The following is a 16,920-nucleotide window of genomic DNA, read 5'->3' as shown; positions in this document are numbered from 1 at the left end:
ATGGAAATTATAATGAGCCTGCTAGAAGCAGAGGTAAAATATTTAAAATTAAACATTCAGAAAACACTGGAAACATTTAGGAATTTACACAGTGTATCACCTTGTTGCAAGAGATGCTAAAATAAACAAATAAAGAATTCCACTATTCCAGCATTAACCTCCTGCCACTGGATGGTGTCAGAGATCTGTAAAGAGAATCTCATCTCCAGGCTATCAGAATAATCTGCCCTTCACCTGCCCTGCAGCCAGCTGAGAAAAGGTGAAAATTCACAGGGCTGGAGGTTGTAGGGCTTTTGTTTTTTTGTTTTTTATTGTTTGGGAATTTTTTTGTGGGGGGGTGTGTGTTGTTTTTTTGGTTTTTTTTTAATTGGATTCTATGAAGAGAATGGATTTCTAATTAGAAAAAGGAGCTTTTGTCTTCTGACACATATTACTGTCAACAACACTCCATGGAAAACCTGGAAAGATGTAATTTTATTGTTTGTAATTCCACTCCATTTGCCCTTTTCTACCTTAAACTTTCCCCAAAGAATATTTTAATCTTTTCCTCTGCCTGCTGTTTACACCCTAACAGGGAAGAGCACATTTAAATTTCTGCTGAATGCTTAAACCCAAGATGTCTGAATAGGCTGATCTGAATGAAGTTGTGTGACTTTGCAATATCCCATTCTTGTCTCTTGACAGGCAATTTGGGATACTAAAAATTAAAATATCAGGTTCACATACTCAACCATAGCTGCAAACGAGATACACAAGGTGGAGCAAAACTTCACTTGTGTGTAAAAGATTTCTGAAGATATTAGAAAATTTTAGATTCTGAAGAACACGCATGGTCACTTAACCACATGAAAGAAAAATATAAAAAGCAATTTTGCATTCAGAAATTTGAATAAAAAGCAACTTGGTTTTAGCTGAGTTTCAGCATATTAAGTAGTTCTAATTCCTCCCAGTTCTTTCTGTCCTTTCACCAGAGGAGAGAATTAATTTTTTGAAAGAGATAACGTAAAATTTCCAGCATAGGAAGAAGATATCTAATTCACAATTCTTTTTTATTCTTCCCTCTTTTCATCTAACTCTGAGCTACAAAAATGAGAAGCAAGGTTTGGCTTCCCTTCAGCACTCCTAGTCAGTTTTCACAAAACTTAACTGAAGTACATTACATTTTAAAGGGAAAAAAAAAAATCCTGCATAAACCCAGCAGCAGTTAGTTTTCCATCTGTAGTAGATGAAATCTGGAATATGTGGTTTCTCCATTTGTCCACGAGCTTTTTAAACAATAATCCTGTGTCTCAGCTGGTGAGTTCTTTACTGATAAGGCAAGCCAACGTATGTAATTATAAAGTTACCATTTTCAGAGGGGGAGTAATCCTTTCTTTATCCACTGGTAAAACAGCTTGTAATTATTATACAGCTGAGAGCAAAGATTTGTCCACAGAATCCTACTAAATCAAGACAGATTTGACTGATTAAAACTCCAGTCATCAAGACACTTGCAGTACAGTGCATGTGGGCAAAGAGCCTTTAAAATGCAGGTCACAAATCTGATAGATTTATGGGAATAATCACAAACCTTCTGTTGGGAAAATGTTCCAAATGGAAACCCAAAAGGGTGCTTGTTCCTTTTTCTCCTTTTGAACTGTAAAATGTTACCAGTGGTGTTTCAAAAAATCTTGGGTAGTCTTATTACTTCCTCGGTACTCATTATTAATTCAAAATCCTTATAAGTTTAAATAACCCGGTGTGAGTTCAAAGAACAATGAAGATGATTAAGGATCCAGAGGGATTGATTACTGAGGAAAGATTAAAAGCACCAAACATACATGTATTGCTTGGTTGGGTGATTAAGGAGGCAGAGAAAGCAGCAGTGAATGGCTAGGTTGTTTGGGGTTGTTGTTTGTTTGGTGTGGGTGGGGTTTTTTTTGGGTGTTTGGTGGGTTTGTGTTTGTTGGGGTGGGTTGTGTGGTTGGGTTTTTGGGGTGGGGGTGTTTTGGGTTGTTTTTTGTTTTTTTGTTTTGGTTTGTTTTGTTGGTTTTTTTTTTTGGTGTTGGGTTTGGTTGGGTTTTTGTGTGGGGGTTTTTTTGTTGGTGTTTGGTGTTGGTTTTTTTGGTTTTGTTTTGTTTTTTTTTTTTTTTTTGTTTTGTGTTGTGGTGTTGTGTTGTTTTTTGTTTTTTTTTTTTTTTTTGTGGTTGGGGTGTGTGTGGGTGGGGGGGGGTTGTTTTTGGTTGGTGGTTTTTGTTTTGTTGGTGGGTTGGGTGGTGTTTGTTTTTTTGGGTTTTTGTTTGGGTTGTGTGTGTTGTGGTTTTGGGGGGTTTTTTGGGTTGTGGGGGTTGTGTTTTGGTGTTTTTTTTTGTTTTTTTGTTTTTGTGTGTGGTGTGTTTTTTTTTTTGGTTTTTTGGTTTTGTGGTTGGGTTTTGGGGTGTGTTGTTTTTTTTGTGTTTTTTTTTTTTTTGGGGTGGTTTGTTTTTGTTGTTTTGTTGGTTGTTGTAGAAAAAGAAAAATAAATACCTTCCAGTAATCATAAACTCGCATCAAAATAATTCCTATTTGCATTGCAGATCTTACAGGCAAACTCATAACACTTCCATTGCAAAATTTCATTGCTTCCAGTACTATCAGGGACCAGGAGTACAGAAATATGAGTTTATTGACTGCAGGTTGTGCTATGGCTGAAGAATTGGACATATTTTGTTGTGTGGGACAAAGGTATTTAGAAGAAGAAATTTCAAGTGAATGACTGAGAACCTGAGGGATGATTTTGATCTGAATCCAGCAGCACTCACCTTCCAGTCTGACCACCAGAGGTACTTTCAGCTCAAGCTCTTGGCAGGCTTTGGTGATTCCATTGGCTATGATGGCACAGTTCACAATCCCACCAAAGATGTTCACAAGGATTGCTTCCACCTGTAGGAAAGAAACCAAGGGGGAAATAAGTGGGGGCTTCTATATGTTTTGTTTTGACTTTGTTTTTGAAATAAACACAGGGAAAAGATCCAAACCAGGGTAACAATTCCCCTCTGTCAGGCAGGTTCTCATTTATGGAAATGCAAACTTCACCTCTGCACTCAGAGAACTTCATCCTGAGTCTGTTGTTGCTCCAGTGTGCAGCAGTGATTAATTGTCCAGGTCTGAACTGGCATGGTAATTAATGTCATAAACAAAGTATTCTACAAAAAAAGGCGAATTTCTACCTATAAATATAAATAAAAAGACCTTAAACAATCTATAGTTTGATTTTTTTAAAATGTATTGAGTAATCTTCAGAGGCTAGAGCTCAGAGAACACAGGGTGTCAATGTGTGATGCACATGCAATGAAATATTCATGTGGACACCTCACAAAACAACCTGGATCTGCACTTTATCACAAGCACTACAGAGGAAAAGGTAATACACTTGCCCTGACTTGATAAAGAGGAGTAAAAATCCCTTCTAATTAACAAGGAGAGGCATGTAATGAAGAGCATTCATTACAACAGGTTAACTGATAACCTCAAAAAACTGCTATTCATCAGTTTCTGGAAACTGCAATTCCTCCACCCAATTCACAATTAAACTGCCCTTCACAACATACAAGACATTAATGCATGAAAGATATTAACACGATTTCTTTCCACATGGTAAGGCACCATAATATTAACCCAAGTCCATATTCCAGGCTTCCAACCATGCCTTATTTTGAAGAGAACACCACAGGGATGCTGTTCCTCATTCCACAGTGGGATAACCCACATTTGGGGTGCTCCAAAAAAACTTCACTGGGTGTCACAAAGGAGCTTTGCCAGAGTCGTGTTGACTCCAAACCCAACAAGATAAAGAAGGGATTAGGTGTGAAGGAATGAAATATCACTGCATTGCTCTGGTGCATGATGGTGTCAGCTGCAATTATGCTTAACTCAGTGCACCACAGGAAGGGATTCACTCTGCCCACCTCAAGCTAGCCAGGCTCATACCAGCACCAGGAAAACCCCCTGAAGCCATGCACATTTATAGCTCTGCACAATCAGGTTTCACGTTTCTCTGCAGACAAAATGTGACAATTAATTCCTGTGATTGCACTCACACACACTGAGCTCAGTGCTGGTAGTAACACTGCCATCCACTGCACAAAAGGAAAACAAAACATCCCAACAAATGCTTTACTTCCCATAAGGCAGGGACACCTTTGACTGGACCAGGCTGCTCAAAAGATGATCCAGTGCATTTTCAGTGGATGGTTCATGGTATGGCTTCCTCATCCCAGGCAGAGCACAGGCAACAGAAAGAAATTTACGACCAAGTCAAACAAGAACATGCAATTTAATTGATTTTATAATTCTTCCTTATATTTTAGACACTTTCTTGTCATGTTAAATGCATGGATTTACCAGTTAATGGTTTTCTGGATATTAATGGATATTAATACCATTGCAATTATTTGACAAGTATAAAATCAAAATCCTAAATACTGCAGAATCTATCAAGAGTAAAACCTTAGAAAGCTCCTTCTCTGCCTTGTTCCCATTGCTTGTGCACACACAAATGTTCCTGGTTTTAGGAAGTAAAAAAAAACAGAAGAGAAAAAATGGAGCCCTTCCAACTCTTATCCCATCAACCCTTATGGCAGAGATATCTCTATGCAAAACACTTTGGTGTTTAAACATCCTGGTGATGGATTCCAACAGTGGGACAAACCACAGACACCACTCCACCCTTTCTAATACATCCTCCTAATTCAGGGACATTGCACCAGACATGTGGCAGATCAACTTAACCAAGTGTGTTTACATTATTAGAGATAAGGAGGAGGATTTTATGCCCAGAACGGATATTTTAATTCCTAGCGCAGACTTTTTCATTTAGGGATCTGCTTTTCAGCTTTCAAGCTGAATTCTAATCATGTCTTCTAATCCATTGGCAGCAAAAGGAAAAAAAAATGAAGGAAATTAGATGCAGCTTGGATAATTGATGTTTGTGTGCTTGGCTTTAATAAAAATACACTGTTAAATTAGAGAGGAGTCTGAAAGGATTCAATCAATAAGAAACTGAATCAGGTAGAGAATTCGATCTTTGGTTTTATTGTAATCTTCCAAATAAGCCAGAAGATCAGTTCAAATGATGCTGAGATTCACTTTAACCCTGCTGAAATCTGTGAACATTGTTTATATATGCTTCTGTAGCCTGACTAGATCCTGCATTTCCAGCTGAAGGGACTTTAGCATTCAGACACAGTAGATGGATGAAGAGGTTTTCAGTGTTTCATGTGCACAGAGAATGCACATAATCTCTGTATTCCTTAAGTCTATGGGAAAAATAAACCTGTAGCATATCAGAACTATTATATGCTCAGCATCTAATGCATGTGGACTATTAGACATGTTAAGGAAAGGGAAGACTGCCTGCATACAAGACAGGTTACTAATAGCATCATTTTTACCTACCTGAATGTCTTATTAACATTTTTTTGGTATTTCAGCAAAAATATTAATGAAACAAAAGAAAGAAGCACATCCATGATTCATGCTCTTTTATGCAGCAAAACAACTTGACAGATGTGAAATCCCCACCAAATACACTTGCAACTGATTATGGATTCTTCTGGAGAAAGAAGGGAACCCACAAGAGCATGAAGACATCACTACAATGTTGGTAAAACTCCACAGCCTCCCAGGCCTCAGCACCACTGCTGGGAAGCCAAAGGGTTTTCTCTTTTTGTATAAGAAAGTAGATATATTTATGTATAGCTATATCTATATAAAATCTATGTTACTTCACTTTTGGTAAAGTCAGCCTTGACAAAGCTGCTTTGATTCTGCTTTGAAATTCTGGCACCAAAAAAACCCCAGACTGCAAATAAATGTAATTGTGTACTAACCAAAGTAATGGTGTTGGGAGATTACTGCTAGAATTGTATTGGATCATCAACATGATCCACAAGGCTGCCAGGTTCCACAGAACTAAGGACATTTCAGGTAGAGCAGAAACAGCTTTAGCATACCTGGCTGCTCTCTCAAAATCAGCCAGAGTGTGTGTGCATTTATTGTACCCCTTATTATTACTATTTGCTCTAGAAAAGTTCCCAGCCTTAACAAGATGCACGCTGAGATGTGATCACCACACACTTGAGGATGAGCAGAGCAGCAGTTAGAGAGCATTCCACCTTTCTCACAGCCCATCCCAAATCCATACTGGGCACATCTGGCTGGCTGCAGCCACTGCTTTCCCCTCTGCTGACCTCTGAGCCTGCAGCAACCACTCCAGCTCTGCACACAGAAACAGAGAGGGCAAAAACTTGACACTGGCAAATTGTTGATCCTCTTTGATGTTCCACCTTTGCTGTTAGCACAGAACAGCTACAGGTGTAAGGTAACAACATGCAGCAAAGCTCTGAATCCCACAGAAAGCAGATTTCCTCTCCCTCCCCAGCACAAACACCCCTCTCCTGTGCCTGGTTTCTGCTCTGTGTGTTTTTGAGAACCTCTTTCACAACCCTCCCCGTTATCTCATCTGATGACAGCAAAGACTTGCAATGATTTCTGATTATTAGCAGCATCCCATGTGTGCCTTAAGACTTTGTACACATCTTTTCCTTTATATGCACACACAGATGTGTGAACACTCACAGAGTGAACTATGAATATTATAAAATCACTGATATAATCTCTGACCCTGCTGGAAATTGTGACTTTGAAGTTCAATCCATGTATTTTAGATGAAAACAAGCTATTCAGCAGCTGTCAGTAAGACTACGTCTGCAGCACATTAAAAGCTACACTAGCAAAAAACGTGCTCATGGTTTGTCTGATTGAAATCTGAAAAAAACCCCTTTTACATTTCAAGTGAACTGAATTCATTTATTGACCACTCCTAACTCTTTCATCAGCTGGAAGTGTACCCAGACAGTATGAAGCAGATTTTATTAGTCAAGTTTTCTTCTCCAGGGTGCCACAGGGCACATCTATGTGGAAGATAGAGGGTTTGCATGGTACAGCTGGCAGACATGTTCTGCCTGAAGCCTCCTAGAATTTTGGAGGTTAAAACATGCATCATGGCTCCCAGGGTTTCTGGTCAGCAGTGTCATATTTTGTGTCTCCAAAAGCACATTTTTGTACCAAATGAAGCCACTAAGTTGCCAGGAAATAAGCAAGAAAAGCAAGTCAGCACTGCCAGGCATTTGATTCTTCCCTCCTTGCTTCAAGAGAAGAAACAGCAGTGGGAGGATGATACTGCAAATCACTCAAACATGTCACAGAGTGGGGGGAAGCTCACATTGCTGGGACACAAGCACTGAAGGTGCAGATGAATTCCCAGCCCATGCAGGAAAGTAAAGGTGGTGTCACCAGCTGGATCCAGATATGCAGTACTGCAAACATCCAGAACCTGACAGCAACTGTCACTTTAAACTTTTATATTCCTATTCTGATCTTCAGAGATGTTTCACACCTCAAATCCCAGGGAATCCCAGTTGAAAGAAGGGCTCTGCCTTTTAAGAGGTAGATAGCAATACAAGGAAAAAATCAAACCACTGGGTAGAATGAGATACACAGTTCTTCACTTTGAATCTAATGCAGTGCATTTAATCCTTCCTGTTAGTCTGCTGGTCTTTATTACTCATTAATTCATCATTTACTAAACTTGTTTCAATGTGAAAGAAGCAGATTATCTCCAACTCTCAACACAAAGTAATAAAATGTAATAAAAGACAGATGCCATACACTTGTGTTTTCACTCTTTATCTTTCTGCTCTAACTGATAAGTCAGATGCATTTTTATATATCTCTATATTATTACAACTTGGACCACAGGTCAAATGTAACTTTTTCTTATTCAGTTTTGAAATATTACTCTAATCCTCTATCTATTTATATCAAACAATATTTATGGTTCATTTGAAAATAAAGATTAAGCTTTCAGTATCTGAAGAGACTGACAGATTTACAAACACAAAAACGTTTGCTTAAAACACCCACTAGAGGACAGTGCAATTCAATGTGGAAAAGGGATGTGAAAATCTCTTTGGAGAGGAAAGCAGGGTTTTTTCCTACTTAAAGCCAAACTACATGATTTTGCTTTATAAAAATTATGCAAAATATTATTCTCTCTCTTTGGGATGGAACTTTGAAAGTTTGAAAGCAGTAAGTTTAAAGAGGCTGAATTAACAAACAGCAAAGCAAGAAAGCCTGAAGTCAGGTGAAGAAATACTGATCCAATGCAATTTTGAATGTCTTGTACTATTCCAAAACAGGTCAAAGTTTAAAATTGACTAGTGATGCACCCTGTTGCCCTGGCAGGAAAGGAACTCTGATGATGAACCTCCCAAACACAATGCAGATTTTTCTGTCTGAGGTCACCAACTGGTAGCTAGGAAAAGCAGATTAAGGATTTTGTCCAAAGCTTATTTTTGGTCTGTGTTCAAGAGGTTCCTGAGCAATGCAAGTCTCACTGAGAGCAAATACCTGGTTCTGCCACATCCCCCTGCTGGGTGGGAAGCCCTGTTTTTGGATGGCAGGTGAGCTGGCAGCACCTGCCTGGCACTGCAGGGAGGCCTTTCTGAAATGCAGCTCCTTGGGTGCCATGCTAAGAGTCCCAAATACCCAAATACCACATTTTTGCAAAATCAAAACTTTGTAGGTCTAGTTTCTGACATGCTAAAACAGCCAACTTACAGTCTTCAGCTCTTCCTGCTTGCAGCAAATTCAGGATCTAGAACAGGATGCAAATTTATTGGCTTTTGCTGGTTTGAAAACAATTCAGCAACAATCCTCTGCTAACTGACCAGATCCAGGTTGTGTTCCTTCCTTAGGGTACAAAAACCAGGCAGGTCAGGAGGGGTCTGGAGCAGGGAAAGCAGAGCTCTGGTGCCCTCCAATATCAAAGATACCTCCCAGAATGGACCACCAGGAACATACCCACAATGGGATTTTGTCTTAACTCTCTTTAGCTCTGATAGAAGAATAAAAATTAAAGGATCAGAGCTCATTAATGGAATGAGATGAAATGAGGACTGGCAAATTACACATCACAGTACTACAGTGGCAACAGTCCCCAGAGACATTCCTTTGCCCAGCTCCAAGCAGCACATGTTTTGGGAGCAGAAATATTCCAATTCCAGGCACACAGCCTCCTGCAAATTCCAAAATATCATGGCAGGCAGCAACATGATCTCAGGAACCTCCCTGTCAACGAATTTCATTGAGAAGTCTCACATCAAGCCTGTTTTAGGAACATTTCCTCATCTGCAGGACACACACTCTGCCCTCCCTGAGCCCTGCCACAAACATCCATCATGATAATCCTGTGTTGCAAACCATCCCATGCTTCCTATGCCTGTGCTCCCAACCTGGCCAGGCCTCAGTCAGCTCCTGTCCAGAAGCCACATCCCTCTCATTAACACAGAACAGAGTTAATTCATCCCATCTCATGATCCAGGCAGAGCAGGCCAGTGAATGCCTGCAAGCATGCAGGCATGTTCTTCCACTGAGAGGAAGCACAACCAGTTCCTAACAGAATCCTTATTTATGATAATGAGGGAAAATAATAAGGAATGAGAGGGGAAAAATGTTGAGACCACAAAGTACCATTCTGAAGCATATTTGAGAATCAGGACAACAGCCTTTTGTATTGTTTTGGGGACATAATGCAGCAGGTAGTTGCTAGAATAATTGAATTTTCAGTGCAAATGTGGCAGATTAACTTTTCTGCCAGATCAGGGGTGTATGGAATAGATTTGTTCTGACTCTCATTTAAATATCTGAGCTTATATCAAAGGTGATCAAGCCCATGGATGAGCAGAGCAGACTTCAGAACAATCTAGAGATGACAACTATCTACACAACTATGCATTGCAAGACTGAAAAACCACCCATCATCAGTTCCTGTGTGCCAGGTGAGAGTGCAGTATTTCAGATTGCCTTTAAATTCCTCTTTGTGCACCCAGAACGAAGGGCAGTTTTGTTTGGGGCTGATTTAGGGGCTATCAATCCAGCAAAAGCAAGATGCACCCACATCACTGGTCATTAAATACTCAGGGAACTCCTACTGACTGTTCCACATTAGCATGAGGAGTTACAGACACTCTCCAAAGCCACTCATCCAGCACAGTTTATACAGCAGCATGACTGCCAGTAGCTCTTCCACAACAGCAAAGTCTATAAAAATTGATCCAATATTTGCTGAATTTTGCCTCTGCACTTCAGATTAATTTCTCAGAGGCACATCATACACTTTCTCTAATGTTCTTACTGTCTGAAGTTCCAATTAGATTTTTGCTAAACAATAATCAGCTTTCTGAAAAATAACTCAGCAGTGTCATCGTTATTGAAGCATGTGACACAGGAGGTGTTCCAACAACATGTTGTGATTCCAACAACATGTTCTGCCCTGGGGTGCCTCTGTGTACAGTTTCATCATCCTTCATGGGGTGAAAAATGTGTGTATTATTAGTTTGGAGACATCTCAAGGTGTGCCTTCTCTCTTCTTTCTGGGTTGACTTTTTCCTAAATCCAGCTAGAATGTGCCTTGCTCTAAACAGAGAGTTACTTCATAATTCAGGCAAGAAAAAACCTAAACCAGACCACCAGAAACAAAAGCCCCACAGATCTGAAATCTTGATGTGAACAATATTTGAGGTCCACTAGTGAAATTTATTTTCCAAAATGGAAAGTCACCAGATCCTATCTTTATTTCCTCTTTAGAATCAGCCTTAGAAATACAAATACTACACTTCTATTTATTTGGAGTATCAAAGTACTAAGAGAAAGTATCCATCACAAGGGAGAAGAGAGATGAAGAACTGTTATTCTTGTGCTCTAGAAAGACTCAGGATCTTCCCCTTTGTCACCTGAGAAACACCTCTGACTTGTACTCCCCATGCAGAAGAGTGAAATGCTAGAGAAGCTCCTATCTAGGTCAGGTTGCTTTTCTTACTGAGACAATGGAAACTTTTAAAAAGGAATTCTGTACTTCAAGAAGCTTAATTAAAGTATAAAAATGCATTGTCATGGGTACCGAACTGCATATACACATCTGAAATCTCCAAATAATTAAAACCCATTCTTTTACAGTAACATTGCAGTCATCAAAAACCTGAATTGCTGTGCTCATTAGGTTCCAAATTACTACCACATAAAAACCAGCTCACTTTGAACATGTAGTAAACCAAAGCAGAACTAGTAAAACTCAAAAAGGTACTTTGAAGAGTAATAAAGATACTGGACAAGCTTCGTATGCAAAAAGACTAAATAAACCACAACTTTCCTTCTTAGCAAAGGAAGCAGAAGAAGGATAAAGAGCCAAGACTGCAACTAGCGAGGGAAAAAGGGAACCAGGTGCAACCATTTGGTATCTGCCTCCAGGTAGTTTTATTTCTTAGTCCTTGAGTTGTAATGAGATGGTGAAAATACAGAATAGGTCCCTTTACCATTATTTTCAAATACGGCATACAGTTACTGTCTGAAATGCTGCCACAGGATATTGGTTATGTCTAAAGCTTTCATGAGTTGAGAATATTCAGTAACAAATTCCTGGAAAGAAAACCACCAAAGACTTGTAAATACAAGGACATCAAAGATCAATGGAATTTTCCTCAGACACTTGTCCTCTTCCTGTATTCCTCTTTACTTGCCTCTGGCTGCTGCTGGAGAAAACAGATCAGGTAAGACAGATGCAAATCATACTCAATGCAGCTACAGTCTTCCAGTAAAACAGAGTGTACATCCAAAATTTCAACCTTTGTCCAAATTAAATCACAAAATAGTTGGTGTCTGAGTCATATGTTCCCTTATCAGTTTCACTGATTACAAAACTGTCTAATCTCAGCAGCTACCACTTGTCATCCATCAGGGATGTGGCACTGGGCAAGTGACTGGTGATTTTGATTACTTCTCTCTTTATTGAACACAACTAATCCCTTGCTCCTTCCTATCCTTTCAAGGATCAGATCCCCATCAGAAGATGGGAACTGAAATGAATATCTGTGACTTTGCCCACATGTGGAACAAACTTAAGAAGAACTTATGTATCCTCTTCCTCTTGCTTCATCCAGCCTCTGGAGCTCAACCAGAGGGAGAGGAGCTGTTCCTGGGACACAGCAAGCTCCAGAGGGAACACAGCCTAAGCAGGATTAGGACATTCTCCTCCCACCTTGCTAAACTCAGCCTGCAAAATTCCCTGACCACCCAGCAGCTCTCACTTTTCCCAGTGGTCATCAACACTCAGTGACCAGCAGGACTTGCTGCCACCTCAACCTCAACATTTGTGAGTTTTTTTTCCAGAAATGGCTCTCCCAAAGGCTGTCCACTCTGGCATTATACATTAAAGACATTCAGCTCTGGACAGGACTGTTGAAAGACAGATAAAGATCTTTATCTTCTGCAAGGTTTATATAAAGTAATTTAAGCAAAAAAAAAAAGTGACAGTTTAAAAATTAATGACCAGTAATTACATCCCCACAAATAGAATGCTAAGCTAAAAACTGAATTATTGCAAAATGGGATGACTCAGGAGTTGACAAAGTGATTCTACATTCTTTTTTGGACTCTCTTGCTACTTGCAAAATCATAAAATGCAACTTAACATTTTTTCCTTATATCAAGGGAGAAAAGATTGGCCTGACTCTGACAAGTACAAATAAGTGATGTCACTTTACTCTTCCTAATAATTTAATCTATCGTCTTCATCTCCACTGAACTTTTTTCACCTATTTTCTGCATTAAAAAGGGAATCACCTTCAGAGAAATAATTATTCGATAATAATCTCCCATCCACTTTTCACAAGTTTATCAAAGCATCTTGTAATAAAACCAGAACTGAATGTTTTAGCCACAACCCCAAAGTGATATAATCAGCAAATCTGAACTGTGAAAGAAGTTATAGAGCTACATTAAGAAACAGATGGAGTGAGCCTAAAACAATCACAGATAAGCCAGCATAAAGGAACTTAACTTTAGATTAATCAAGGTTGAGATGCTCAAGGCAGCCATGGGGAGCAAAGCACATTAAAATTAACAGGAGATGCATGTAAATCACAGGCTGCTTCTTATATCTCACCCAGCTCTGCACAGAACAACACATGGAATTGTAAATGTCCCTGTCAACCACATTCGCTTGCTTTAAAAGTGATTTTGCAGTATGGTCAAGAAAAATACCTATCTCAAAAAATGGCTCTCCTAGACTTGTTAACTTCAATGAGAATTGGAAGAAAGCTTATGAGGATTTAAAACTCCCACATTAAATTGCAAAAAAATGTCAGAAGAAGCCTCAAATAACAGTTGAAACTAGGTATGATGAAAACAAACAAATAGTCAGCAAATACTCGGTTATACAACCAACCACACTTCACACAGCCAAAAGCTGTCACTTGGCTTTAGCAGCACTTCTTCTAAATTCAGATTTTCTGCTGGGTTCAATACTGTATCAGCAACTTAAATGCAGTTCCTTGGTGTAGGATTCCAAAGATACAAAGCGGCAACTCCCAAATAAAAATGAATTCAGAACCTTAGTATTGTGCAGAATTCAATGGCAATATTTAATGCTAAGCACACAAGTCCAGCAGTGTCTCATACCTTTTAATCTCAAAATCAGATAAGCAAGTGCATCCAAAGCAGATTACTTATCCTGCAGTTTGGCAGCATAAAAGTGAAGTTGCACATTTATGTCTTCTCATGGGGACTTTTTTTTTTTTTTAATTTCCTGCTGGATGAGCCACAAAAGGAAAAATTCCCATTGTTAGAATCTATTTCCTCACCTGAGAAACATGCCCTGTTTTCCAATATACACAGTACCAAGAACATCTTGTGATCTGGGTTGAACTGCAGAAGTCAATTGAAAGTCCATATTTCAAAAGAAAACAATGTAAATGGTTATAACCAAGGAAATTAATGCAGGCAGAAAGAGTTTAATGCATGCATTGCATGTAGTTTTTGTTAATTACTTTTTAAGTACTTATGCACAGTAGTAGCTAAAGAGGAATTACATAAAAAGGAGATTACATAAAAACATTTCCAAGTGGGTGTTTCATGCTGAGCCACAGTCTGTAATAGCAGTGCTGATTAGCCAGGACAGCCTTGGCTTCCCTTCCAAGGCCTTCAGTGGCCAAACATAATCTCATAGAATGGCTTGGGTTGGAAGGGAACTTGAAGGTCATTTCATCCCAACCCCTCTGCCCTGGGCAGGGACACCTTCCACTGTCCCAGGTTGCTCCAAGCCCTGTCCAACCTGGCCTTGGACACTTCAGGGATCCAGGGGCAGCCACAGCTTCTCTGGGCACTTTGTGCCAGGGCCTCACCACCCTCACAGGGAAACAATTATTTCTTATATCTGATCTGAAAGTGCCACCCTTCAGTTTAAAGCCATTCCCCCTTGTCCTGTCACTCCAGACCTTGTCCAAAGTCCCTCTCCAGCTCTCTTGGAGCTCCTTCAGGCACTGCAAGGTGCTCCAAGGTCTTCCTGGAGCATTCTCTTCACCAGACTGAACAACCCCAGCACTCAGATCCTCTTTGTGGTCTCCTCTGGACTTGTTCCAACAGATCCATGTCATTCCCTCATTTTTTTTTCTTTTCAAGCATCAGCAGCATAGGTTCCTGCCTAGATTCTGTTCTGCCAGGTGTTGACTGAACCACTTTAGTTCCAGACAGTTCTTTTATGCATGGGAAACATCACAAATGCATTTCTGTGAGACTTCAGCCCAAAATACTCTGCCACACATTGGGGAACCAATGCATCATCGAAGAACCTGAACTGGAAAATGGTTTATTGAATTTGCTATTTGATTTGATAAAGCCATCTCCCAACCAAGTGTGGACACACACTGCAAACCTCAAGCTGAGCTCTCTTCAAAGCCAAGCTACCCTGCAGCACTCCTGACAGCTCTCACCTCAGTGACACTTCTGAGTGTTTACAAAGAGCAAACAAAAGGACTCTGGTTTATTTCTGCCTAATTAAAATGTTTTAAAAGAATTTTAATTATAAAATGCCAAACGATGCAAATGTAAAGATCTTTCCTACAGAGAATTAGTGATGAATTGAATGATTTTTTTTTTAATCAAACTGTTGGCAAGCAGTGTAGGTTTCCTGTTTGTAAACAACCATGTGAATGCTAAACATATTTATTCACAACTTGACACAAAATACAGCTCTGTAATTAATCATTTCCCTATCTAAGTCAGAAAAAATAACCCCCAAATTTGTACCCCCTCTTATTATGAAACAGTCAGCTACACATAAATGAATAATTATCTGAATTATCAACTATCTACAGATGTGCAGCTCTTTTCAGCCCAGACAATGGCATCCCCCTGATGCAAGATGCTAATCCCACACACATTCACTTACCCTTTGTTTAAAGTGAGAAAATCTCCTTACTTATTAAATACACTCAATCATGGGCTATTAAAACCATTGTTTCGGGTTATCTATTAATTGCAGGCTTCCCTGTCTGTATCCACTGCTAAGGTGCCACCCCTCTTATTAATTGAAAAATGTCTGCCTGAGTGGGTAGAATGTTAAAGGCCATGGGTTAAGACTAATTCTGTAAAAATAAGCCAAAAAAACTCTTAAGCTGTGAGAAATTGTCATTGGAATTAACCGCTTGAAATCCTGTCTTATTTTGAAAGCATAAAGGCTGGGTTTCAGATATAAAAAAAAAATACTCAGTAGAATTTGTTTAATTTCAGGCTTAAATAATTTGCAAGAATAGTTTGCTTTTCATATCAACAAGATGTTTAGATCTGGAAGGCTGTGTGATTGCACTCCCTGTAAGACCTTACTTTAATCTTCTGAAATGCCAACAATTAGGAGTCAATGTGAAGACAGAGGAAACCATATTGCTCATGGGAAAAGACTAAATTCTTTGTAGGAATATTATATTAATCCAAAATAGACCAGAAATGTAATCTGCTGCTTGAATTTGGTTCTGAATGTAATGGCAGCACTTGTATGCTTTTTGCTCCAAGATCTTTACAAGCTCAGTACAATCAAACAGAATAAAAGTAATATGCAGACATCTTGACCAAGTGACACCTTTGACAGAAAAAAAGTCCTGCTGCTGGTAAACGAAACAAAGGACTACAACACACACAATTAAGGACTTGGAAGATGTGCCAAGACCTAGACTAGAACAGCATGATGCCACCTCCTTCTAAAAGATCTTTTTTATTATAGTCAACCTTGAACTAACAAAACACCAAATTTCTTACAGACTTCATGTGAGATTGCTCCAGAAATCTCATACAGACAGTTAAGAATCAGTGATTTTATTTAGGTACCTGTAACTCATGTATAGTATTGCAAACTAGTCTGCCTTGGTGTGATGGGAGGAGAAGTGGGAAAGGCTGAGAAACAATTTAACTTTATAATCCATGAAGTCAACAAGAATGATTCTTGAATAACAACAGATAATAAAACATTCATTATCAAAGTTTCACTTTGTCGTTTGTCTTCAGTGTCTGCAGCTGACAGATACACTCATTTATAATCCTCTGCCAGTTGCAAACTGGCAAGCACTGTTGAATTAGTCCCTCGACTTGAGCCTGTGAATTTAATTGTTTCCACAAACAACTGGGCAATGTTTCAAGACTTTGCTTCAAGACACCCAAAAACTATATCGTACCTCACAGAAAAACCAGCAGGCTGTTCCCTGGCATTGCCTGGAATATTGGTTCTGTTCAGAATTAAACACAACCGGGATGAAAAATTTAAGAAGTATCAAAAATAATAGATCAAGAAAATCTCTTTGCCCCACAAACTTCTGACCAGTTCCAATTTTGATCCAAATTAGAAGTGTATCTAAACCTCCAAGGACTTCCATTAAGTAGTCAAAAAAAAAAAAATTCTTTGTGTGTTTAAATCTGCTCCACTGTATGTAATTCATTCTCACCAGAAACACTTTAAACAGAGTGAAAATTGCTGTTGATATCAATGAAGAAAAATGCTGTCCTCAGTTTTGTTAC

General features: G+C 39.2%; 1 protein-coding gene across 1 annotated transcript in view; it reads right to left on the bottom strand.

The window, feature by feature from the left end:
- SUCLG2 (succinate-CoA ligase GDP-forming subunit beta) overlaps positions 1 to 16,920 on the bottom strand; it is a 102,626-nt gene that overhangs the window by 4,374 nt on the left and 81,332 nt on the right. Inside the window, exon 10 of the mRNA XM_085072331.1 lies at positions 2,781 to 2,901. Coding sequence (XP_084928457.1) covers positions 2,781 to 2,901 — 121 coding nt within the window. The remainder of the gene's footprint in view (positions 1 to 2,780; positions 2,902 to 16,920) is intronic.

Source organism: Lichenostomus cassidix, chromosome 12, assembly GCF_008360975.1.
Source record: "Lichenostomus cassidix isolate B80296 chromosome 12, HeHo_3.0, whole genome shotgun sequence".
Taxonomy (NCBI): domain Eukaryota; kingdom Metazoa; phylum Chordata; class Aves; order Passeriformes; family Meliphagidae; genus Lichenostomus; species Lichenostomus cassidix.
Note: the sequence above shows the minus strand (reverse complement) of the source record. Positions and strands in the feature narration are given on the sequence as shown.